The sequence below is a fragment of the Talpa occidentalis genome, unplaced genomic scaffold (assembly GCF_014898055.3).
Source record: "Talpa occidentalis isolate TD23 unplaced genomic scaffold, MPIMG_talOcc4v2.1 talOcc4.6, whole genome shotgun sequence".
Classification (NCBI taxonomy): Eukaryota; Metazoa; Chordata; class Mammalia; order Eulipotyphla; family Talpidae; genus Talpa; species Talpa occidentalis.
In genome coordinates, this window is record NW_023604972.1 from 120,861,207 (window position 1) to 120,887,559 (window position 26,353).

The 26,353-nt window shown below is 39.7% G+C and overlaps 1 protein-coding gene across 2 annotated transcripts in view; it reads right to left on the reverse strand.

The window, feature by feature from the left end:
- WDR70 (WD repeat domain 70) overlaps positions 1-26,353 on the reverse strand; it is a 194,527-nt gene that overhangs the window by 24,833 nt on the left and 143,341 nt on the right. For both annotated transcript variants that reach the window (XM_037530393.2, XM_054688324.1), the window contains 3 exons: positions 22,001-22,100; positions 19,500-19,584; positions 17,631-17,769 (listed from right to left, as the gene is read on the reverse strand). In XM_037530393.2, the coding sequence (XP_037386290.1) occupies positions 17,631-17,769; positions 19,500-19,584; positions 22,001-22,100 (324 nt within the window). The remainder of the gene's footprint in view (positions 1-17,630; positions 17,770-19,499; positions 19,585-22,000; positions 22,101-26,353) is intronic.

The window sequence follows — 26,353 nt, forward strand, 5'->3', positions numbered from 1 at the left end:
CCAGACACCAACTATTTGCCACATATTGTGCTAAGCACTAGGAATAAAATGCCCTTATCACCCACAAGGCATTGAGGAAACCCTCAATCTAGTCACTGCAGAGTCTAGAAAAGGCTGAAAAGAGAATATCCGAGATAATAAAAATGTTGAGTAAATGTGACCCAGGAGGAAATGTTAAAAAAAAAATTAAGTTTGGTTCATTTAGACAAGAGAAGACTGAACAATAACTTCATAATCTTCAAGGAAATAAGAGGATGCTGACCAGCTGTTCTCCAACTCCGTAAGGACTCAAGTAAAGGATGTGGCTCTAAGTATGAGAACGTGAAGCTAAAAGTAAAGGGAAAAAAAGGACCTGCTGGTAAGGGATATCATAGACAGGAATGAACTCTTTAAGGAAGTAGTAAAACCTTCTGTTAAAGTCAGTCTAATTTTCATACAGGAGCGTTAAGCCGTAGTTCCCAGGTAGGCCAGGAGAAGGACTGTGGAAGGTAACACTGAGAGAGCAAAGTGTGCTTGATGCCAGACGGCGCTAATTAAGCAAAAGCCAGTGGCTTTGCCTCTGGGGTAGTGACTCGAGGTGACTCACACTGGGCTGTGACATCAGTGTATTCCCCACAACAGGGATGTTTCTGCAGAGGTGTTGCTAACTTAGAAGCATCCTCCTAAGCACATCTGCTGCAACTTGTACTATTTCATTTTGTGTTTTCCATCACGACTGTAAGTTTTCTCATCTTAAAAAACCCTCATCCTGGATGACAAAGAGAAAACACATTCCACTCAGTCTGTCTTTCTGAAGGGAGTTGTAATACCTGAGCAGAAGGCATGGAACACCTATTGGAGGGCTCTGCAAGTAAACGGTAGTAAGTGTATTGGGATATTAATCCAGAATTCCCCAGTTATCTCTGAAGCAGAAGTGAGTTTAAGCATCATTTCCCCATTCTAGTACTCTGTCCCCACTCAAAAAAAAAAAAAAAAAAAGTAAGTCTGTGATGAATGAATATCAAATTTTTCTATAAAGACACGATCAGCCTACATGAGTTTTTCTTTTGCCTCAGGCTTTAAATTCAGTTTGGTGAACAGTTACTGATGCAAATGTTACAAATGTTGGCATTTTATCATTACGGAGTTTTTGCATCCATTTAGCTTTTCTTTTACAATGTACACTAAAATGCAAATTATCTTAATGAATGAATTTTGGGCGCCATCTTAAATTTTATGCTTGAGTCTGACTCTACTCCTGACCCCTCCTGAACTTATACCTCACTCTATTACACAAAAATTAGATCAAAATGCAGCAGAGACCTACATGTAAAATGTATTACTTTTAAAAGAGAACATAGAAGAAAATCTCAGTGATTTGAGGTCACTCAAGGAGTTCTTAGATGTGACACAAAAAGGATTTTCTATGAAAGAAAAAAACTGATAAATTAGGTTTTATCAGAATTTAAATCTTTCATCTTGTGAAAAATGTCATTAAGAAAATGAAATGGGAAAAAAGTAACAGACTGGGAGAAAATAATTGCAAATCACATATTTTAAAAAAGAATTTGGTATCTAAAATATATGTGACTTTCAAAACAACATTAAGAAAACAAACATGATTTTAAAATGGGAAAAATACTTGAATAGGCACTCCACAAAAGAGGATATAATAATGGAAAATGAACACAAGAATACAGTCAACGAACACTGGCCATTAGGAAACTGCAAATTACAACCATGACGTGGTATCACTCTACACCTACTAGAATGCATAAAATACAATGCCAACAATATAAAGTGTTCCTAAGGATGTGGAGCATGAGGAAAATGCATACACTGCTGGTAGAAATACCAAACGGTATTGCTACTCTTAAGAATGGCTTGGCAGTTTCTTATAAAAATAAACATACACTCACCATATCAACAAGGTTACTTTTAAATGCTTATCATAAAGAAATAAAAACTTAATGTTTACTTAAAAACCTATGTAGGAATGATTATAGCAACTCTATCCAAATCTCCAAAGTCTGGAAACAATCAGTGGAATACTACTCAGCAATAAAATATGACAAACTGCTGATACACTCAAAGACCTGGATGAATCTCAAAGCTTCCTACTGAAAGAAGTCGGTCTAAAAAGGTTAGACCATTGAGTCCATTTATACAACATTCTTGAAAAGACAACAACCTAAGTTGGAGGTCAGGAGTACAGGCAGGAGGGGGTGAGAGTGGCAGCACAAAGGAACTGTACTGTCTCCTTATCATGTAGATGGTGCTACATGAATCTATCCACGTGTTAAAAATCATAGAATTGGGCCTCCCCGGTGGCGCAGCGGTTGAGCGCTGGGTTGCGAAGCTGCCCGCGGCCTCTGCAGCACCGGTTCGATCCCCGGCTGCTCCCCGGCCACCAGAGGAGGGTCCCACATGGCGCGCAGACCTCTCCTGCCACCCGCTGCTCCCCTCAGCAGTGTACTTCGGTCCTTCTGCCTGCTCTGCTCCCCGCTCTGTCTCTGGTGAATTCTCTCACCCTCCCGCGCTTCTGACTGTACCCAGTGCTTGTATAAATAAATAAATCTTAAAAAAAAAAAAAAAATTAAAAAAAAAAATCATAGAATTGTACCTTTTGAGAGGCTAAATTTTACTGTATAAAGTTAAAGGTTAAATTTTACTGTATAAATTTTACTGTATTAAATTTTATTTTTTTAAAGATTTATTTATTTTTATACAAGAACTGGGGTACAGGTCAGAGGCATGGGAGGGTGAGAGGATTCACCAAAGACAGAGCAGGGAGCAGAACAGGCAGATGGACTGAAATACACTGCTGAGGGGAGCAGCAGGCGAGACTACAGAGGTCTGCCACACCATGTGGGTATCTCCCTGGCCGGCTGGGAATTGAACTCACGCTGCAGAGGCTGTAGACAGCTTCACAGCACTGAGCTTCAACCAGCTGTGCCACCAGGGAGGCCCTTTACTATATACTTTTAAAAACAAACCAGGAGTATTAGCTTCCCTCATTTTCTCTACCTAAAACATTTTAAGACTCGATAAGGCAGATATTAAGAGTTCAACTACCATGAAATCAGTGGTTACTTTTCTCTCTACTCTAGGCCTACCAATAAGAACTCAACCATATTCTGCAAATCTGAGAATTTCTGACCTGAAACGCCCATCGCATGATCCTATTAGGTGCAGTGAGAACCATGAAGGAATTTAACGAAGTCTTACAGATGATAACAGCTCTCCTGGGATATTGTGAGGTTAGCTCAGAAGGGGACTCCAGCTGAGTTCCAGTTACTGTTACTGAACTCTGGTATGTATGCTGCATGCTTCAGGAAATCCCAAGAATTAGTCAATTTTGGTTAGTAACCCAAATCACAAACATGGCCTAAATGCAATACTGTTTTTCATTTAGTCCAATGACAGCTCTTTTCTGCAGTGATTAAAGAAAAGAAGCTCCCATAAGTAGCCCTGACAGAGTGCTTCCTGACAATGAAACGTCCTCATGCCCATCCAGGACGTTAGCTCTGACCCTGGAACAGGTAGTGCTAGCCAAGGAACCATGTAACTGCTCTGCTGGCACATTTACACTAAAACTCTTATCATCTCCTCACTCCCAGGCCCCCTGCTAAATACTCATATATCTCAAAAGACCAGGAAATGACCAGTGCTTACATAACCTGCCTTTCTGTTCTCAGTGAGCATAATGCTCCATATACTTATGTTGAGTACACTTCTTATCACTTGGCTGGGGGAAAATCACATATTTTATGAAATACAAACATGTTAACTAGGATCCATTTAGAATTTGTATTGTTTAATGCTACCAAGAAAATGAATTACAGTAAAATTTCACTAGCTGATATGGCTTTATTCAAAATAATATATAATTCAAAGCAACTGCTATTGCCGAGTCAAACAACTGACTCATTTCTCTTTAATAAAAATCACACAGGGCCGCCCTAGTGGCCTAGGGATTAAATCTCAGCACTACCACTGCTAAGGCCTGAGTTTGATCCCATCCAGGGAGCTAACCCACAACATGGCACAGCAGACCTCTCCTGTCTCGCCCACTGCTCCCCTCAGCAGTGTTTTCAATCCATCTGCCTTTTTAGCATCCCGCTCTGTCTCTGGTGAACCCTCTCACCCTTACCCCCCTTGCCCCACCACTCTGGCCTACAGCCCAGTTTTCTACACAAAAAATTAAATTAGGGCCTCCCTGATGGCGCAAGGGGTTAAGACACAACCTATCCACAGCCAGTGCAGCACAGGTTCGATCCCCGGCCAGGAAGATACCCACATGGCACAGCAGACCTCTCCTGACTCACCCATTGCTCCCTTCAGCAGTGTATTTCAGTCAGTCTGCCTGCTCTGTTCCCCACTCTGTCTTTCATGAATCCTCTCACCCCCCACACCTCTGACCTGTACCCCAGTTCTTGTATGCATAAATAAATACTTTAAGAAATTAAATTAAAAATAAATAAAAATCAGGGCCTCCCCGGTGGCGCAGTGGTTGAGCGCTGGGTTGCGAAGCTGCCCGCGGCCTCTGCAGCGCCGGTTTGATCCCCGGCTGCTCCCCGGCCACCAGAGGAGGGTCCCACATGGCGCGCAGACCTCTCCTGCCGCCCGCTGCTCCCCTCAGCAGTGTACTTCGGTCCTTCTGCCTGCTCTGCTCCCCGCTCTGGCTCTGGTGAATTCTCTCACCCTCCCGCGCTTCTGACTGTACCCAGTGCATGTATAAACAAACAAACAAACAAACAAATAAATAAATAAAACATGCCTCTATTAAAAAATAAATAAATAAATAAATAAATAAATAAATAAAAATCAGATAATGGAAAGCAAGTTAACTCAAAGTCCATTTTCTCCATCTGCTTGTGCTTCACATTAAGGTTTCACTATATTTTAGAAAGCAGATAAATGCCAAATATAGTCTTTCCTTCAGGTTTATTTTCAGTTGGCTTTTGCACTGTTGACAGCTCAACCTTCCTCTGTGTACTAATGCTTGTATGATTCTGCCTGTGCAAAGACACTGCTTGACTCCTTTATTTCTAGAAAACTTTTAAAGAGGTACAAGTGAGGACCTGATCAGTAAGACAGACAATTCGTCTATTCCCAGTACAAAACAGAAGAACAGATGCGCTCCTTAACTCCTTCAAAGACATGCTTCATAGGCAAAGCTTCATTTACGCTTTCTGTAAAATGGCTCTTTGAAAAAAAAAGCCAGATTTTAAACCAATAGAAGATACCTAATACTTGACATTCTGAGTTTTTTTTGTTTTTGTTTTTAGAGCATAACTGACGGTTGCATAATCTAGATTTATTGCTCACAGAAAAGGAATAGTCAGGAGAACAAGTGGTAGAAAGAAAACTCTAAGATAATCCTTGCTTTTTGCTAACTTCTTTGTCATTAAAAATGTTGCCAAAGTTAAACAACCCAAATGCCCAAAAATAGATGACTGGATCAAGAAGATGTGGTACATATACACCATGGAATATTACTCAGCATTCAAAAAAGATAAACACATGCAATTTGCAGCAACATGGATGGCGCTGGAAGGGATCATGCTCAGCGAAATAAGCCAGAAAGAAAAAGAAAAATACCGGATGGTCTCACTCATAGCAGGAATCTAGAAAACTTAAATAAGGGACCAGGAAAATGAATAACTATAAGAAAGTGAAAATCAAAATCAACAAAAAACTATGAACCAGAGACACTTTCTGGGGGGTGGGGGGCGGGAGGGGAGGGATTGGGATCAGAATGGGGGGGTTGCAATTGTATGGGGAATATAAAAATAAAATTTATTATTAAAAAAAATGTTTCCAAAGTTAATCAAATAATATTTAGATAATCACAAGTCAATTTTTTACCCTAAAAGACTTTACAATTATATTTCCTATGCTGGGATTCTCAATCCACTTTGAAATATCTAAGGCAGTTTAGTTGAAAATACCAAAGCCAATTTCCCTTTCCCTCAGCAGCCATAGGCGATATCAGTTGTGCTAGATGCTATAGCTCGGTCTTAGTTTTTTTTCTTTTTCCTCCTCATTTTGTTCAGTCAGTATTTATAGAAAGAGAGGTCTCTCACCAAAGTACCTAAACAAACCAACCAAAAGAGAAGTCAGGCTTAGGTGTGAAATTTCTGGCTGTTTTCCTTTCCTTGTTTTTTCTCCTTACGCAATGGAATGAGTGCTATCTGTTTAAAATTCTTGTGAAAAGCAAAAGAGATAAAGAGATCAAGTTATTAAATAATACCAGGTCAAAACAACTTTATTTTATTCTTCTTGGGTTAAAGTGTATAAATGGTAATAGGCTAGCACAACTGCATAAACAATGTTCCTTGATTTATATTAGTTAAAAAGGACATTCTATTAGTCATTATGCAACAAATCATAGTTACTAAGCTAATAATAGATTATAATGTTATTTCAGAGCATTTCCAAAAATAACTAGAACTTTAGAAGGTTTAAAAATATCTGTATTTCTTCTAATCATAATTACTTTTTATCATAATTAATTTTTATAAATTGAAACATCATCTTCAAATTATATTTTAGCCATTCTTTTCTACTATGCTTTTATCACATAAAATAGACTAGTAGAAGACTGCTGCACAATATATTAAAAACCTAGGATTTCTCCTATGCAATCATAAAAGTAAATTTCTAAACTCAAGATTCATATTATATTCTGGAATTTATCTCAGAACACAGGCCAAACACACCACTCCTATCACAAAGATTGAGTTACTAAAAAAAAATTAAATAACAAATAATTTAGGTAATAAATAGAATGTGTGTATGTTTAACCTGAGGAAGCAACAGAACTACAAAGGAAACATCTCAAAACATTCTTAGCTGGATTGTAAGATATGTGCAAACATCATGCAGTGAAGAGAGTGAAGTTCTATACTAGAAGGAGGTAGAAAAATCTTCAGCGAATATGAGAATGCAAAGTAGAATTACATTTTAAACTACTTATTGTGAAGACTGTAGGACAGTTTTTAGTTATTAAGAAATTAACTGTATAGAATGTTAACATCTCCTGGCTGAAAACAATATCGGGTTCCATATACACATTGAGCTCAGCATTCTAGAATATACTCTCTAGGGGGTTATTTGGTTTTAGAAGACGGTGTGGGAAGAATACAATTAATCACACTTTATGAAGTAAATGGACACATCTAGGATAAACCTCATCAAATAAGCATACTCCCAAATGTTAAAACGTTAAGAATATAAAACATTGCCTTTTGTGTAAATTAAAACACAATAGAATGTATAGAACTATAGCAGAGTGTGGTATTTCCCAAAGAAATGACTCTTCTGACTTTTAATGACAAAAATAAAATAAAATGAGAGTTGGTTTTTGGTCCTCTAGCAAAGTACCCTTTACGCATTCCAAAGAATGCATTTGTTTGTTTCCTTACATTGAAGAAGCCTTAAAACTTGAGAAAATAGGTCAAAGGGGCAATTTAAAGTCCCTTTAACATATCACTCTACTATATAAACAGAAAATGATACTGTTTGATGTTAACAAAAAGAAGAGACAAATAAATCCTAAATCAGTTCTTTAAAAGGCTACTTTAAGGGCCTCCCTGGTGGTGCAAGTGGTTAAGACACAACCTATGAAGCTATCCACAGCCACTGCAGCACTAGTTCGATCCCCGGCCAGGGAGCCTCTCCTGACTCACCTGCTGCTCCCCTGAGCAGTGTGTTTCAGCAATCTGCCTGTTCTGTTCCCTGCTCTGTCTCTGGTGAATTCTCTCACCCCTCACACCTCTGGCCTGTACCCCAGTTCTTGTATGCATAAATAAACAAATCTCTTTAAAAATAAATAAATAAAATGAAAGTCTGCTTTAAGGTGCCTGATTTTGTCCCTATTTGAAGTTCTCTCATCTATTAAAATGAATATTAAAAATCCGTCTTCTGACTTTTCTAATGCCATTAAATGTGTGGTATTTTTGATCTACTTAATGACAATTCTGCTTTGTCTACTTTTCTTCATTTGCTTGTCCCCGAAATGCTCAGTTCTCCTCGGGCTCATTTTTCTAATCTTGGTACCCTTTATCAGACTAATCAGCAAGCTCCATTTCAGCTATGAACTATCCTGCCCCAAAACTGTGCCTTCTCTCTCTCAAGCACTAAATTCATCCACCCATGTGCCTACTGAGCTTCTCCAACAAGGAGGTACCACAAGTACTTCAAGCCCAACAGATCAACAACAGAACTCACATTTCTTCTCAAATCTGCTTTATTCTTTCCTTTCTTTCTTTTTAAAATCTTGAGTGGAGAGACCTAGTCTCTCACGTTATATACCTCGCAATCTTCATATACAAATGAATACCAAATGTTGTCAATCTAACTTCCACATTTCAGTAAGAATTAACTGTTTTAAAACCTAAATATGAGTGTCACTTGCTTGCTTTATGTATCTATAAATATATAGTATATATACTATATGTATATATACTATATGTTATATATATAACCCAAATGCCCAAAAATAGATGACTGGATCAAGAAGATGTGGTACATATACACCATGGAATATTACTCAGCATTCAAAAAAGATAACCACATGCAATTTGCAGCAACATGGATGGCGCTGGAAGGGATCATGCTCAGCGAAATAAGCCAGAAAGAAAAAGAAAAATACCGGATGGTCTCACTCATAGCAGGAATCTAGAAAACTTAAATAAGGGACCAGGAAAAAGAATAACTATAAGAAAGTGAAAATTAAAATCAACAAACAACTATGAACCAGAGACACTCTGTGGGTGGTGAGGGGTGGGGAGGGGAGGGATTGGGGTCAAAATAAGGGGATTGCAATTGTATGGGGAATATAAAAATAAAATTTATTTAAAAAAAATAAATATATATGTACATGTGTGTGTTTTCATGTGTGTAAAAAAGCCAAAAGATAAAGTAGATAAAGTTACCTTCTTATTATGGCATACAAAGTCAGCTTACCTCTCTGTGCTTTCACTCCTGTGTCACTCTCTAAAGACACAATTGTGTTCTATAATGGGCATTACTTATACTTCCTATGTAAACCATTCACACATTCAATAAATACTAATTTGGCAAGTTTGTGGCAGGCATTATTCTAAGCACTGAGAATATGCTGTAAACAAAACAAAGTTTCTGCCCTGCTGGGGCTTATATCCTGGTGGAAAGGTCAGACACAAACATAGAATAGATGAGGCAATAGTAAGTGCTTTAGAAAAATGGATTCAGCTAGAAAAGCAACTCAGAGCAACACAGCAAGCAGCATGTTATGAACATTACAGAAATCCAACAAGGCTTTAAAAGTACAATCATACTTCTACATCTCTTTATTTATTTACATTTCAACTTAAATTACAGCTTAAAGACACAACACCATGAATGATACTGAAATGTATAGTCATTGAGAGGCATAAAAGAACACAGATTACTTCTGGAACAACCAATTACAATAATTTAATTTTTTTTAAAGATTTATTTATTTATTTATACAAGCACTGGGTACAGTCAGAAGCGCAGGAGGGTGAGAGAATTCACCAGAGCCAGAGCGGGGAGCAGAGCATGCAGAAGGACCGAAGTACACTGCTGAGGGGAGCAGCAGGCGGCAGGAGAGGTCTGCGCGCCATGTGGGACCCTCCTCCAGTGGCCGGGGAGCAGCCAGGGATCAAACCAGCGCTGCAGAGGCTGCAGGCAGCTTCGCAACCCAGTGCTCAACCGCTGCGCCACTGGGGAGGCCCAATAATTTAATTTTTGAGATTAAAGTTTATGGAGTCAAGAGTATATTTCCTTGATTCTAGTGTTTTAGTTGGCTCCTGGATGCACCCAACAAAAGTATTATTAGTGCTGACACATTTCAAATTATGTCATGAGATTAGAATCTATAAAACTTGGGGGCGGAGCAACATGGCGGCGAGGAGACGCTGCGAGTAAGATCTCCCATTAAAAAAAGTGAATAGGGAGGAAAAGCGGCAGGTCCCAGTGAGAACCGGACACGGAAGATAAATGGGTGACGCCAGCGAACTGCCCGAAGAAGAAAGTGGCCATAAAAGAGGACCAGAAGGGAGGGAAGCGCAGAACCCTGCTCCCCTCCCCCGCACAGAGGCGGCACTCTCCGACCGCAGAGAGGAGGGAAACAACAAACCAAAACGACCCACAAGAACAAACGACGCAGCAAGCGGGACTGTGCGTGGAAAGGAACTATTGCAGCCACCACACCCCGTGAACGGGAGCTGTGGAGAACCCTGCAGGATCCGCCGCGGCAGTGAGCGAACGGCTCCGGGCGCCATTAGAGAAGAACAAAGACCCCGGGAGACGCGCACACAGCCCGGGCTGCCGGTAAGCTTGCGCGGAGAGCTGCGCACTCGGCGGCGCTTGAAAAGCAAGTGCAGACCTGGATCGCGGCTGCCCAGGTCCCCGCGCCTGCGACCTAGGCTTGCGGGGAGACGACCTAGGCTTGCGGGGAGACGCGCGGAGGTCCTCACTGAGGTGAAGGTCCCTCCCTGAGTGAGCAGGAACCAGGCGCCCAGGCACGGGAGCTGTGCAAAAGGTGCCATTCCCGCGCCACTGAACTGGGCTACAGCCCGCGTCCTGGAACTGAGGGCTTTGAACTGAGACCCGGGGCACGAAAATTCGGGGCGTGGTTTCTCCACGACGGTGGGGCACAAGGCAGACACAGCACCCCAAAGCTGTTGAGGTGTACCCTACCATTCCCGCTCTGTTCTCTGTCCCACGGGGTGGGGGGAGGCGAAAAACAGCCCCCCAAGGACAATAGGAGAGATCTCTGGCGCCACCTAGCGACCAGGGAAAAAAAGTCACTAACACCCTATAAAACAGGACATTTCTTAAGACTGCTTGAAAAGGGCAGAAGGTTTCTGGAGGACCCAGTGGCCAGCCGGGAAGTTATTCCACGCCAGGCCCCTTCCGACCAGCAGTCTGAGCCCACAGAGGGAGCAGGCACCCACGTCCGGGGCAGACCGGGTGCGCAGAAGAGTGTGCCTGAAACCGGAGGCGCAGGGACTGCATCCCGCTTCGCCATTTGAGAACAGGGACATTTCTTAAGTAAAAACTGCCTAAAACCAGCAGAAAGCTCCCCCAGAAGACAGAGATGGCTCCTGGAAGAGCCAGAGGGGAGCGGAGAAGTTCACCCAAGATGTCAGTCAGTCCGAGCAACACAGTGTCCCAACGCATACGACAAATTAGAAAACAGACAGTAGGGAGTAGAAGAACCACACGCAACCTAAAAACTCCTCAGGAAAGAAGCACACCACAAAAAGAAAACCACTCCCCAGATTGCAACGACAGCAACTTGGAAGAACTTCTGAGCCTTCCAGAAAGAGAATTTAAAATTGCCATGATTAAAAAAGTGATAGATCAGAAGAAGGAAATTGAGTCCCTAAAGAGGGAAGTAAGAGAAATGCAGGAGATCAAAGAATTAATGGAGGAACTAAAGAACTCTGGGAAAAACAATGAAAGCAGAATAGATGAAATGGAAGAACGAATAAGTAATCTTGAAGACACAGAAATAAAAAGAACCAAAACAGAAAAGGAAAGAGAAGTACGAAGGAAAAGAATGAAGAAAGACTTCGGGAACTATCTGACTCCATGAGGAAAGGAAATATAAGAGTTATAGGAATTCCAGAAGGAGAGGAGAGAGATGTAGGAACAGAGAAAATATTCATGGATATAATTGAAGAGAACTTCCCAAATGAGAAGAAGGAGCTGAAAATTGATATACAAGAAGCAAGAAGAACACCAAACTTCCACGACGAAAGGAAAAACACAGCAAGACACATAATAGTAAAGCTCCCAAGAATCCAGGACAAGGAAAAAATAATGAAGCTGACAAGAGGGAAGAAACAGATAACATTCAAAGGAAAACCAATCAGGCTGACATCAGACTTCTCTGAAGAAACACTACGGGCAAGGAGAGAGTGGAGGGACATAGTCAACAGACTCCAAGAAAACAGATGCCAACCAAGAATACTCTATCCCGCAAAGCTCTCTTTCCTCCATGAAGAAAGAATATGGACCTTCCCAGACAAAGAGAAACTCCGGAATTTCATTGCGACTAAACCCCCACTCCAAAAAATACTACAAGGAATCCTAAAGCCAGAACCTCAGAGGGACGAATAACAACGAAAGAAGACCAAAAAAAAAAAAGTTATTAAAAGAATAAATAAATAAAATCAAGGAAAGACAAACATAATGGCAAATACAGATGCTAACATATCAATATTAACTCTAAATGTAAATGGACTAAACTCTTCAATAAAAAGACACAGAGTTGCAGCCTGGATTAAGAAACAAAACCCAACCTTTTGCTGTCTCCAGGAAACACATTTAGCTACAAAAGATAAAAATAGGCTCAAAGTCAAAGGATGGAAAACAATCCTACAAGCAAATGGGCCAAAAAAGAAAGCAGGAACAGCTATACTTATATCAGATAAAACAGACTTCAAACTCAAAAAATAAAAAAGACCCCAATGGTCACTACATTATGATTAAGGGGACAATACTTCAAGAAGAAATAACACTCATTAACATATATTCACCAAACGAAAGAGCACCAAAATATATCAGACAACTGTTGTCCTCTCTGAAAACAGACATCAGAGAAAACACATTGTAGTGGGAGACTTCAACACACCACTATCAACAATGGATAGATCAACAAGACAAAAAATAAGTAAAGAAACTAAAGCTCTAAATAAGGACCTAGAGCATTTGGGATTAACAGACATCTATAGAACACTAAACCCAAAAAAAACGGAGTACACATTTTTCTCAAGCGCACACGGATCATTCTCCAGGATCGATCACATACTGGGGCACAAGACAAACATCAACAGATACACCAAGATTGAAATCATACCAACCATCTTTTCTGACCACGAGGTATCAAACTAGAAATAAATCATAAAAGAAGGCAAGGAACTATCCTACCTCATGGAGATTAAAAGCCACACTACTGGAAGACCACTGGACTAACGAGGAGATCAAAGAAGAAATTAAAAAATTCTTTGAATTGAATGACAAGGAGGACACCAATATCCTAAATGTATGGGATGCAGCAAAAGCAGTAATAAGAGGAAAATATATAGCAATAGAAGCTCACATCAAAAAACAAGAAAGAACTCAAAGAAACAACCTAATCTCGAAGCTCAAAGATCTAGAAAAAGAACAACAAAAAAACCCAGAACCAGTAGAAGAAAAGAAATAATAAAAACCAAAGCAGAAATAAATGAAATTGAAACTAAAAAAAATCCAAAAGATCAATGAAACCAAGAGCTGGTTCTTTGAAAAAATAAATAAATAGACAAACCCCTAGCCAGGCTCACAAAGGAAAAAAGGGAGAAAGCACAAATACACAGAATCATAAATGAAAGAGGAGAAATCACAACGGACACAGCAGAAATCAAAAGAATAATCAGTAACTACTATGAACAGTTATATGGAAACAAGTTCAACAATCTAGAGGAGATGGACAAATTCCTACAACTCTACAATCACCCAAAGCTAGATAAAGAAGATAGAACACCTAAACAGACCAATTACAAGCAGCGAAATTGAAATGGTAATTAAAAACCTCCCCAAAAACAAAAGCCCAGGACTGATGGATTTACAAATGAATTCTACCAAACATTCAGAGACGAATTAGTGCCTATCCTTCACAACTCTTCCAAAAAATTGAGAAGGAAGGGACAATACCAAACACGTTCTATGAAGCCAATATTACACTAATACCAAAACCGAATAAGGACAACACAAAAAAGGAAAACTACAGGCCAATCTCCCTAATGAACACTGATGCAAAAATCCTCAATAAAATTTTAGCTATCAGAATCCAACAATGTATCCATAAGATAATTCACCACGACCAAGTTGGATTCATTCCAGGGGCACAAGGATGGTTTAACATCCGAAAATCAATCAACGTTATCCAACACATCAACAAAAAGAAATATAAAAACCATATGATAATATCAATAGATGCTGAGAAAGCTTTCGACAAAGTGCAACACCCATTCATGATAAAAGCCCTTGAAATTCTTGGGATACAAGGATCATACCTCAACATCATAAAGGCCATCTATGACAAGCCAACAGCCAGTATCATTCTCAATGGTGAAAAGCTGAAAGCAATTCCATTAAGATCTGGAACAAGACAAGGATGTCCACTCTCACCACTGCTTTTCAATATAATACTGGAAGTCCTAGCCAGAGCAATAAGACAAGAGAAAGACATCCAAGGAATCCAAATAGGAAAAGAAGAAGTCAAACTATCACTATTTGCAGATGATATGATAATATACATAGAGAACCCCAAAATCTCCACAGAAAAATAATTCAACTCATCAATAATTCAGTAAAGTGGCAGGATACAAAATCAACACGCAAAAGTCAGTAGCCTTCCTATACACAAACAATAAATCTGAAGAAGAAGAAATCAAAAAAAACCACCTTTTTATTATCGAAACAAAAAAAATCAAATATTTGGGAATAAATCTAACAAAAGAGGTAAAGGACCTATACAAAGAAAACTATAAAACACTGTTAAAAGAAATAGAAGAAGACACAAAGAAATGGAAAGACATCCCCTGCTCATGGATTGGAAGAATAAACATTATTAAAATGGCCATCCTACCAAAAGCAATATACAGATTCAATGCTATTCCAATCAAAATCTCAATGGCATTCTTCAAAGAAATAGAACAATTATTGATGAAATTCATATGGAATCACCAAAAACCCCGAATAGCCAAAGCTCTACTGAAAAAAAAAGAAGGAAATGGAGCATCACACTCCCAGACTTCAAACTATACTACAAAGCCATAATCATCAAAACTGCATGGTATTGGAAAAGAACAGACATACAGACCAATGGAATCGAATAGAAAATCCAGAAATAAACCCACAGATTTATGGTCAACTAATCTTTGACAAAGGAGCAAAGACTATGCATTGGAGCAAAGAAAGTTTGTTCAATAAATGGTGCTGGGAAAACTGGGTCGCTACATGCAAAAGAATGAAGCTTGACCACTACCTCACACCATACACAAAAATCAACTCAAAATGGATTAAAGAACTAGACATAAGACCTGAAACCATAAAATACATAGAAGGAAATATAGGCGAAACACTACGGGATTTGCACATCAAAGACATCTTTACAGACACATCACCCAAAGCAGTGATAGTGAAGAGAAAGATAAACAGCTGGGACTACATCAAATTAAAGAGCTTCTGCACAGCAAAAGAGAATAACAAAACAAAGAGAAACCCCACCAACTGGGAGAACATTTTTGCACCCAACACTAATGATAAAGGACTGATCACAAAAATCTACAAAGAGCTGATGAGACTCAGCAACAACAAAGAAAATAATCCAGTCAAAAAATGGGCAGAAGAGCTAAAAAGAAACTTCTCTGAAGAGGAAATGCAAATGGCCAACAGACATATGAAAAAATGTTCAACATCACTTGTAATCAGGGAAATGCAAATCAAAACTACCATGAGATACCATCTCACACCAGTGAGAATGGCACATATTAAAAAAACTAGCAACAACAAATGTTGGCGAGGATGTGGAGAAAAAGGAACTCTTGTGCACTGTTGGTGGGAGTGCAAACTGGTCCAACCACTATGGAGAGCTGTGTGGAGATTTCTGGACCTACTAAACATAGAGCTTCCATATGATCCAGCAATTCCACTCCTAGGTATTTACCCAAAGGACACAGAAACATCAATTCCAAAGAGCACCTGCACTCCTATGTTTATAGCAGCACTGTTTATAATAGCTAAGCTTTGGAAACAACCCAAATGCCCAAAAATAGATGACTGGATCAAGAAGATGTGGTACATATATACCATGGAATATTACTCAGCATTCAAAAAAGATAAACACATGCAATTTGCAGCAACATGGATGGCACTGGAAGGGATCATGCTCAGCGAAATAAGCCAAAAAGAAAAAGAAAAATACCGGATGGTCTCACTCATAGCAGGAATCTAGAAAACTTAAATAAGGGACCAGGAAAATGAATATAAGAAAGTGAAAATCAAAATCAACAAAAAACTATGAACCAGAGACACTTTTTGGGGGGCCGGGGGGAAAGGATTGGGGTCAGAATTGGGCGTTTGCAATTGTATGGGGGAATATAAAAATAAAATTTAATATTTAAAAAAAAAAAAAAAAACAAAAAAAAACAAAAATAAATGTTGAAAAGAAAAAAGAAAAAAAAAAATAGAATCTATAAAACTTAAGTAAGCAGCTAGAATTAGTCTCATTGTTACTTCATTGTCTCTAACTAACTATACCATGGTTTCAAACTTAGGGCTTACACATTAAGACAGCTTAGTAATTCTAGAACACTGGAAACAGGAGCTTCTTACCGGTGATTTAAAACCAGTAGCTCAATTGTCTGAATCATTTAAGTGCATAATATGTCTCATTGGTTTAGAAAAGCTGAAACTGACAAACCTACATAAGAATACTGTTTAAGATATAGGATATTACTAAAGGATCTGAAAATGAGCCAAAAGAAATTTGCAAGGACAATATTTGGCCTGTTTCATACTCAGAAAATTACAGTGATTTGCCTCACTGTCTAAATAATAACACCCTTTAAAGTTCTTTAAGGGAATTCATATCTTCCTCCAGGAATCTCTATTATTATTATTATTATTATTATTATTATTATTATTATTATATACATATGGCTCCAGTCTCAGGACATGAGTGAAGGAATGAATGAACAAATGAATGAATGAATGCTGGTATTTTAGTGCTTGTATAAATCTGCAAAGAAAACTAAAGGGTATTTTTAGGTATAGAAGTTTAATCTGGGGCCTCCCCAGTGGCGCTGCGGTTGAGCGCTGGGTTGCGAAGCCACCTGCAGCCTCTGCAGCACGGGTTCAATCCCCGCCTGCCCCCCGGCCACCGGAGGAGGGTCCCACATGGCGCGCAGACCTCTCCTGCCGCCCGCTGCTTCCCTCAGCAGTGTACTTCAGTCCTTCTGCCTGCTCTGCTCCCCGCTCTGGCTCTAGTGAATTCTCTCACCCTCCCGCGCTTCTGACTGTACACAGTGCTTGTATAAATAAATAAATCAATCTTAAAAAAAGAAGTTTAATCTGAAATGTAAACTTCCAAATAACTAAATAGAAATTAAGCTCAATGGAAACTAAGTCTCTACCTCGGTGACAACTCTCACAAACAGAATTTTGTCAAAATTTTCAAGGTTTAGGAAATAATGATACACTTCACTATTTTCTCAGAGCATAACTTTCCATTCCTGTCCACAATCCCCTAATCCTCACAAAGATGCACTTTGTGGGAAGTGCCTTTCTGTCTCCCATAAAACAATCAGCTTCTGCTCTCCTCATATTGGTAGACAGAGGGGAAAACATTCCAGACCCAGCTGAAATACTGAATGCAGTGGCACACATATGAAATAGTGGGGCTGGGAGGAGAACGGCTAGAACAGTCCATCGTGGCACACTAATAGTTCCTACGTTGGAGAGAAAAGGAGGTACCACTGCAATGTAAAGGCCAGGGCTTATATGTGTTATAAAACCAAAACAAAAGCTGGCTGGGAGGCTAACTTCACTTCATTCTCAAGGCTGGGGAGCAAGAGCACACATACCGCATCCGTGATGTCTATTTCATACACCCGTTGGAACGTCCTGCGCTCAAAGAAAACAAGCTTGCCGCTGCCACAGCCCCTTTGAACAGATGTCCCGGTGACTATGAGTTTATCATCCGGACTGAAGCAGCAGTCAGTCCTACATATAAAAAGAATTTGTAGGTATGAGCTATAGTCCCATGATGGTGCAGCAATAATGGGTCACATAAAATAAACATTATTATCACAAGAGGTAACCCTTACATACAGCTTACAGTAAGCCAAACACTTATATTAATTCATTTAATCTTCATAATAATCCTATGAGGTTCATATTATTGTCCCCATGTCACTGACAAGGAAATTGAGGCAGAGAGAGAGAGGTTAAATAAATAAACCTTGTCCAAGATCACAAAAGTAAATGGTACAGTTGGCTTCAAACATAAGCAGTCTGATTCCAGAACCTGTGCTTTGAACTTCCACATATTCTGTTTTTTTTAATGCAAAGAGAGTGTGGGGGGAAACTCAATATAAACATTGATGGTGTCTATAGACAAATGGATACTGCATGAATAATATCTAAGTAGTTATTATTTTGACCAGTTTTAGAACTTTTTTACCACTATCCCCAAATAGTCTAAGTATTGTCAAGCCAAGCACCATGAAATGAGGGGCGGGCCGCGCTGCTGGCACCAAACTGGTGGCTATGATTCAATTGCCCTTGTTACTGGGTGTGTGGTCACCTGACTGTGAGTGATCTCAGCTATGCAGTGAACATTTCTTGTAGCAGGCATCTAGCTCAAAAAATTCTCTCCAGCTATAAAACCATAATGGTTTGTCCATTTTTTAAAAAAAAATTTTAAAGATTTATTTATTTATACAAGAACCAGGGTACAGGCCAGATGCGTGGGAGGGTGAGAGGATTTACCAGAGACAGAGTGGGGATCAGAACAGGTAGACTGACAAAATACACTGCTGAGGGGAGCAGCAGGCGAGACAGGAGAAGTCTGCTGTGCCACGTGGGTTTCTCCCCAGCCAGCCGGGATGGAACCCACGCCACAGAGGCTGCGGACAGTTTCACAGTGCGGTGCTCAAACACCTGCGCCACCAGTGAGGCCTAGTTTGTCCATGTGTTTACCAGGTATGTGCCAAGAGCAATAGCCTGCATTGTGGTTAGTGCTCTGTTACTGCACAGCTGCCTCCTTTTGATGCTTCCTTTACCTTCTGGATTCTTCCTTCTGGATCATTATTTGATGAAGACGTGAAATTTTATTTCCACCAAAATAGAAAATTTTGTCTAGACACCAACTATAGGGTACAGAGATCAAATCCCACCTCAGCAACCTCAGAAAAAGCTTGAAGAGTTTCTGTTGTCGACTTACTAGAATAGTGACCACAGTGTTTAGCTACCTAGTGCAAAGAGCCTGAACAAATGAAGTACCCTGAATTACCGACTAGAATGACAGAAAATTTTGGGGAAATGATAATGTAATAATGTTCAGGAACTATAAAAAACTGCTTTGATGGTATGAGGGTTGAATTTTTAAAAGGCAACAAATACATACATCTCTGCCATTTATAGAATATTAAAAGAACAATTCAATCCCTTAAAATAGTTTTACTATCTCAAGACATACATATGTGTGCATACACACACCACACATGTGTGTCTATATTATTCACACCAAACACAAGTTATTTAAACCTCAAAACATTTATTATAGTCTGAAAAATGTGTAAAATGAAAAAAAAAATCTTTCACAAGATTTCATTCACTCTTCAAGTCTCTTTCCTACAAGATCTAAAATGCATTGATACAAATTAACATTAAGTGAAGAAATTTCTTTTGCATTCTTTATGCATATCAAATATTAAAAACATGCTACTTACATTGGGAACAAAGTGGGAAGACCAGAGGCTGAAAAAAGTGGCTTATTAAACTGTCGGATGTCCCATAATTTTAATGTATCATCACCTGATAGGGGAATGGAAAAGAAAAAAAAAGACATGAATTGTACAAAAACAGTTTCAAGTTTAAAGTTTGCTAAATAGTGTGAGGAAAGAGGGAGGGAGGGTTGGAAGAAGGAGGTACATATACCATGTTTTATTTTTTTAACTGTTCAGGGAAGTTGAAGGCAGTAGTTTCAAGAAGAGTAGAAAACTGTATGATAATGAATCAGTCTTCTAGAAATTACTTTCTAGATTGATGTAGCATCTGTAGGCTAGAAAGAGCCCTGGAGAATCTCCTTTAACAAATGATTTTAGAGCAGATGGTAAACTCCCTGTAGTATATTTCAGCATAACCTGACTTCTTAAGAAGATATTAATTTAACAGCCACCAGGACCGAAAATAGTTCAATTCACAACAGAATCTTATTCTCACCAGAACGTCAGTGAAGTTATTCATTAACATTAATGAGCATGAGCCATGTAACTCCCTTCCCTCCAGTGTAACTCTACCTGTGGCTATCATTCTTCACTTTGCTGGGGAATACAGCTTTTTCAAGCTATTTAAAGTATAATGAATATTCTTTTAAGAATCATTTGTTAAAAATATTTCCATAGGGCTACTAACTAATTCCCGGCCATAATGAAAGTCAAAACTCACAGAAGTAATGTCTTTGCTGTTCTTTCTTCCCCAAGCCTGCAGCTGAGACTTGCCTCCACCCCTAGGGTCTAATAAGGAATCAGTACCAGGTGCAAGTGAGGTGGGTGGAGAATTCAATAAAAAATCCCTATTCTTTTCCCACTACCCTTCCTCTGAAATGCAACTTTGGCAGGTACACTAATCTACAACTGGCTGGAACTAGAGACCTGCTTATCCTGAAAGAACTTTGTAAGATTTACCTTTTTGTTTTAGTTTTAAAAAGGATTACATTTCCTCACAGTTCTCAAAAAATAAGAAGACATGAATCTGCATCAACCCATTTAGCTAAATCCGCACGTTCTGGAGCCCGCAAGAGCACCTTACAAACACCACCCTGGGGACTGCTGAATACGCTTCCATCAGCCATATCCTATCCATCCAGGTAGGAAAGTGACAGAATAAAGCATGCATGTTGTGTTGACCAATTACGTTACCCAATAACTAGTCTAGAATGGAAGGAAAAGGTACGAATCACCATCAAAATGGCTTTGACTGAAATAGTTAGTCCTGTGCTTCTAAGGAATTATCAGCTAAGGGGGATTCTAGCCTATGTTAGAATCCTCTGGGGAGAATTTGCAAATGTGCTTTTGCCCCTTCTCTCTCCCCTCTCCGCCTGGGAGAGAAGGGTCCTCCACTCCCAGACACAGGAAGGAATAGGAGAATTCTAAGTGGAGTGTTTATCGTTTGAAAAACCTTCCCAGGGGACTCAGATACTCTTGGAGTAAGAAGCAATGTTTGTTAGTAAAGAATATGTATAGTCAATTAAGAGTCATCTCAGGATTCAAGTTGTGTGTTAGAATTGAGGAACCAAAATACATACTTTGTACAGATATCTACCTTTGCCTTGTAAACAATCTAGTGTTGCTAGATTCATCTGGCCTACACAGGAAAGACTTAATCCTTTATGTAAAAATTAAGGTTATCTTAACATGACTCCAAATTACTTCCCCTGCTGGTTCTTCTCTCTCTCCACAAATGGACCTACCAGAAGACAGTCCTGGCCCATACTTTCCCAGAATGCTTTGCTCAGAGCTACCCTCAAGATTCGCTCATTTTCTTCTATCACACATAGTTTATTCACATGAGAAAGATTTAGCAAAAAAATTATGAACAACCTATATTTAACCATATGGGTGTAGGTATGCAAACTTACAATATGGCCATATAGAATTATGCAGTTATTAAATAACAACATCCAGCAGTACAACATTTTTAAACTGAATTGAATTAGTGTTTGCACTGAAAAAGAAAACCATCAGTCTGTATATAGAAGACATTGAAATACTAAGTCCAGAATAATAAAATGGTATAGAAAGAATATAGAACACCATTTACAAAATTCCTAAGTGAAAGGCAAAGGTTATCTTGGAGGTTTCAAACTTTTATGGAATTTGAACTAACCTAAAAGTTAGGCAAAAGAGTACATATTTTCTAAGATTTACTTGATAACTCTTAATAAAATAATATTGTGAGGTAAAATGCACTTTAGTGAAAAACATCAAATTGGCAAAGATGCACTGACAAAACACAAAAGAGATTTACTAAGACTAGAGTATTCTTTTTACATTTATTTGTATTTTTAATTGAGGTAACACTAGCTTACAATGCTGTATGTGACTCGGGGCATAGGACCACACCTCCTCATACGCACGGCGCCACTCCACACTCACCACCAAGGCTTAGTGTGGCATTTATTAGAGATCATTTTATTTATAGAAACACATCAAAAAGTTTTTTGACCTACCTCCGCGAGAGGCAAGGACACTACCATCATAGGAGAAAGTCACGCAAGAAGTGTCGGTGCCTGGACCATGAGCCTGTTTGTAGTGGAATTTAGGATGAACCTGTTTACAAATAGAAGCAAAGTGTCAACATCCAAAATTCAGATAAGAACATTTCTGTGGCAGGAATATTTCACTTTACCACTAAGAAAATGATATGCAACTCTAAGTACTAATTGCACCTGATTTTGTTTATTCTGAAAAAAAATTCAAGAGGTTTTTAAAAACATCCATTTGCTTTAATTAGAGGAAAAGTGATAAAGTTAAAACAGCAAACATTCATCAAACCTCCCTGGTAAGCACTGAGCAACACAAACTTACCACAACATAGAGTTTCTCTCATTATATGTATAAATTTGTTGGGACCATTTCCTATTGTTACATGAAAGCATAAATAAAAATAAAAACCACAAATGGAACATATTATTTAATTACAAAATCTGATTATATTCCTAATCTACACCAGACATCACACATATAGTTGTAGGTCTTGAACTATCTTTAATGTACTGTAGGAAAATGTTATTGTTGATGATAGTAAACCCTACACAATACTTTAATATCCAAGACACCATACCCTTTACTAACTTGCTTTTTTAATGCTCACCATCACTGTACACATTGGGTTCCACTGTTATCTCTATTTTATAGGTTAGAAAATTGAAACATAGAGGCTTTAGTACTTTGTTCAATGTCACATAGCTAGTAAATGGTAGAGCTGTGTGGGAGTTTTCTACTAATTTCAGAGTTGGGCAGCCATCACCACAATCAATTTTAGAACATTCCTTCTGTCCCCCAAAAGGAACTCCAAACACATCAACAATCACTCCCCACTTACCTCCAAGCACTCGTATAGTTTCTATATACTTGTCTATCTGAACATTTCATATAAATGAGCTCATACAATACGTTACATCTTTTTATGACTAGCTTCCTTCACTTAGCATGTTTTTTGAGGTTCATCTATGTGTAGGATATATCCTTACCTCATTTATTTTTATTGCCAAATAAAATATTCTATGGTATGAATACATCATATTGTATTTATCTACTCATCAGCTGATGACTACATAACGCTCCTTTCTTTTTTTTTTTTTTAAGGATTTATTCACTTATGCATACGAGAAGTGGGTTACAGGCCAGAGGTGTGGGGGGTGAGAGGATTCACCAGGGACAGAGTGGGGAACACAACAGGCAGACTGACTGAAATACACTGCTGAGGGGAGCAGTGGGCAAGCCAGGAGAGGTCTGCTGCGCTATGTGCGCAGCTTCCCGGCTGGGGATCGAATCCGTGCTGCAGTGGCTACGGACAGCCTCATAGGCTGCGTCACAACCCCTTGTGCCACCAGGGAGGCCCTTAATGCTCCTTTCTTTCCTCTCATTCATGAGACTATGGCCTGCATTATGCTCTGACTCTCCACTTTTCAGGCTCTCTCCCCAGGTCTACTTACAGTCCTTTCCCCTGCATATCTCTCCAAGTTTAATCCTGTCTTGGTAGCTGCTTCTCAGAAGACCCAAACTAACACAAGTAGTGTAGGCAGTGATGTGACAACAAAGATGGTAAGATTAGAATCTGGAACTGCCTCACGCATTGACTAGCAGGTAAACAGGATGTGATCCTAAGTGGAATATGGGGTACAGATACACCCTAGTACTTGGCAGTGGGCCAAGTGCTAGAGGTGACCTGAGAAAATGTCCTGGTGCAAGGAAATGTCCTTGTGAGTACTGTGTTTTAGGCATTTAAAGGATGTGGGAGGAACAATGCCTACAAAAACAATGGTGTCAGCTGGTCTGCTAAGTCATCATGATACCCTGCAGAGGGGTAATTAGAAACTGTAGACCAAAAAGTTAAAGACTAAGTGGGAGAGCCAGAGGCCACAACAGTAGCTTTCAAAGAGGTCCTCATCTCCTGCAGTGGAAGAACAGATACAGCTGAGTAATGAAAAGCGATCTGCAAGTTAACTTATAGAGCTCCAGAGACATTTAAATAGTCAGCCAAGGTGGGTCTTTAATGCTAAGGTCAAGGCTCTATTAGGAAAAGTCTGAAACAATAAGATAGGATATTTGGACAGATGCCCACAGGATGCTGGGTCTTCAGACTCCCCTGGAGACCTCACAGCTTAAAACTTGCTCTTGTCTAGAACTTCTTCTGTGCTGTAAGATGCCGCAACTGCCCCTCTCTCACAAGCAACAGGTACTTTCTCTGACACCTGCTCCAACCTCCTCTTCTGGCTGCTAGGCCAGCAACTAGACTTACATTACAGCTGGAGAAGTGGTTGGACTTAGTAAGGAAGGGAAGCCATTATATACGAAAACAAATGCAAGAATTAGTTAGCTGCTACTGGCAGGAGTGATGAAATACCTGGAATTGGATTTTGAGGGTGCTTGATCAAGGCTTTGATGCAAAAGTGGACAGGCAGGTTTTATTGATTTTGGGGGACATTCCTGCCCAGGGAATAAGGCAGTGTTGCCACTAGGGTGCCCAGAAAAGTGATGGCCAAAGTAAAATAAAACACCACAGGTCTCCTAGCAGATGGCTGAGAAGATGGAAGAAGTAGGCATGCTGTAATGAATGTATCCTGTGACGCCAAAAACCAGAGTATTATTTTCCAAGGGCACCCTCAGGGGAAGTGCCATTCACCAAAGTCATGAGGAACACAGACAGTGAGAGGGAGCCGGTATCACCAAGAAGCTCAGGGCATCTTTCTTCCTGTGCATAGCGTGAATGTCACAGAGCCAGGTCACTGAAATCCATAGGGATTATGGGGTCCAAAGTAATAAAATCCAAGTTCCAGTGCTTACTTGCTAGTAGCTAAAAGGTTGCAGTTATTATAATGACCAGCAAGGTCAGAGAACAGCCAAGGGGTTTTGATGCAGAGGGACTGTGAAGATGGCAGACAGAACATGGCATTCGTGGGGACAGAGCTGGGGGGGCCAATAAAGACAGAGCTTAATATCAATAATTATAAAGAGAGAGAAATGGAGGAACAGAAGGCTGAGGTGCTCACTCCAATAAAAGTCAACCTCTCTTGCTCCGCTCTGAGCCCATTTTCAGATCAAAAGCCTAATGACTAGAGAGACAGCCAGATTCCTAAGAGGAAGGACTTCTGACTCAGTGGAGCAATAATACCCCCAGGCCTTCCACCAAGAGATTTTTTACTACAGACTTGAATCAAATAATAATCTTAATTGTAGCCACTGTGCTGAATGAGATATCATAGTTAGAGGTTAATAAAGTCTTAGTGTGATTCTGGCTCAAGGACTACCACTGGCCTGGCCAAAGCTTTCTTAAAACTGTACTGCTGTCGGGCCTCCCCTGGTGGCGCAGCGGTTGAGCGCTGGGTTGCAAGGATGCCCGCAGCCTCTGCAGCACCGGTTCGGTCCCTGGCCACCGGCGAGGGTCCCCTGCCCTCTATCCATTTTTTCCTTTTTTGAAATGTTGGCAATAAATCTCTGACACATCCAACACTGCCTAAACATCTGCTTCTCAGAGAACACCAACAGAGGACTTTAGCAAACAAGACACAAGCAGAAAATTATAAAGCCATGAGCACTGGGACTGGCTCTTGTGGTTTTTAGAACCAGCCACCATGTGGAAAAGCATGGGCTGGCTTCCTGGATGATGAGGTGTGGGTGCGACCACGCCCACAGTACCAGGTAACGTCTAGCCACACGCCAGACAAGTGAGGGAGGCCATTCCAGACCTAAACCTAGACCACACAACCCCAGCTGAGCTGTTAGTTAATGCAGATGCAATAGAGTCCAGTAGAAATCAGCCAAGTCAGTCCAGACCAGAAATACTACCCACCTGACAGGATCAGAAAAAAATAACTGCTGCTTTACGTTACTAAGTTTTAGGGCAGCTCTTTAGGTGCCAAAAGTTAACTAACACACCATATAAAGAATATGAACAGTATCTGGCAGACAATAAATATTACATATGTGTTACAAGTCAGATGACATTATGGAACATTAGTATCAACTTTTTAAGAAGGTTGACTCTCCCCTACCTTAACATTCGACCAAATCATTTCCATCATAATCTAATACTTGTAGTCCTACAGTTAAAATTCATTCAACTTTATCATGTTTTGCATGTAATATAATCACTATATATAATCTCTTACTTTTTGTACCACCTAAGAGAGAAGAATTCTTCTTAGCGATGTTTCTTATTCTTAGATGTGGTTGTTTGAAATAACCACTGCAGCCATTTCTTCTATAAATTCTTTGACTCTGAGTAAGACAATGATTCCAGCAGTCAATACTGAAGTGAGAAGAAAATGTTTAGAAACAGCTCACTCTTGAAGGATATG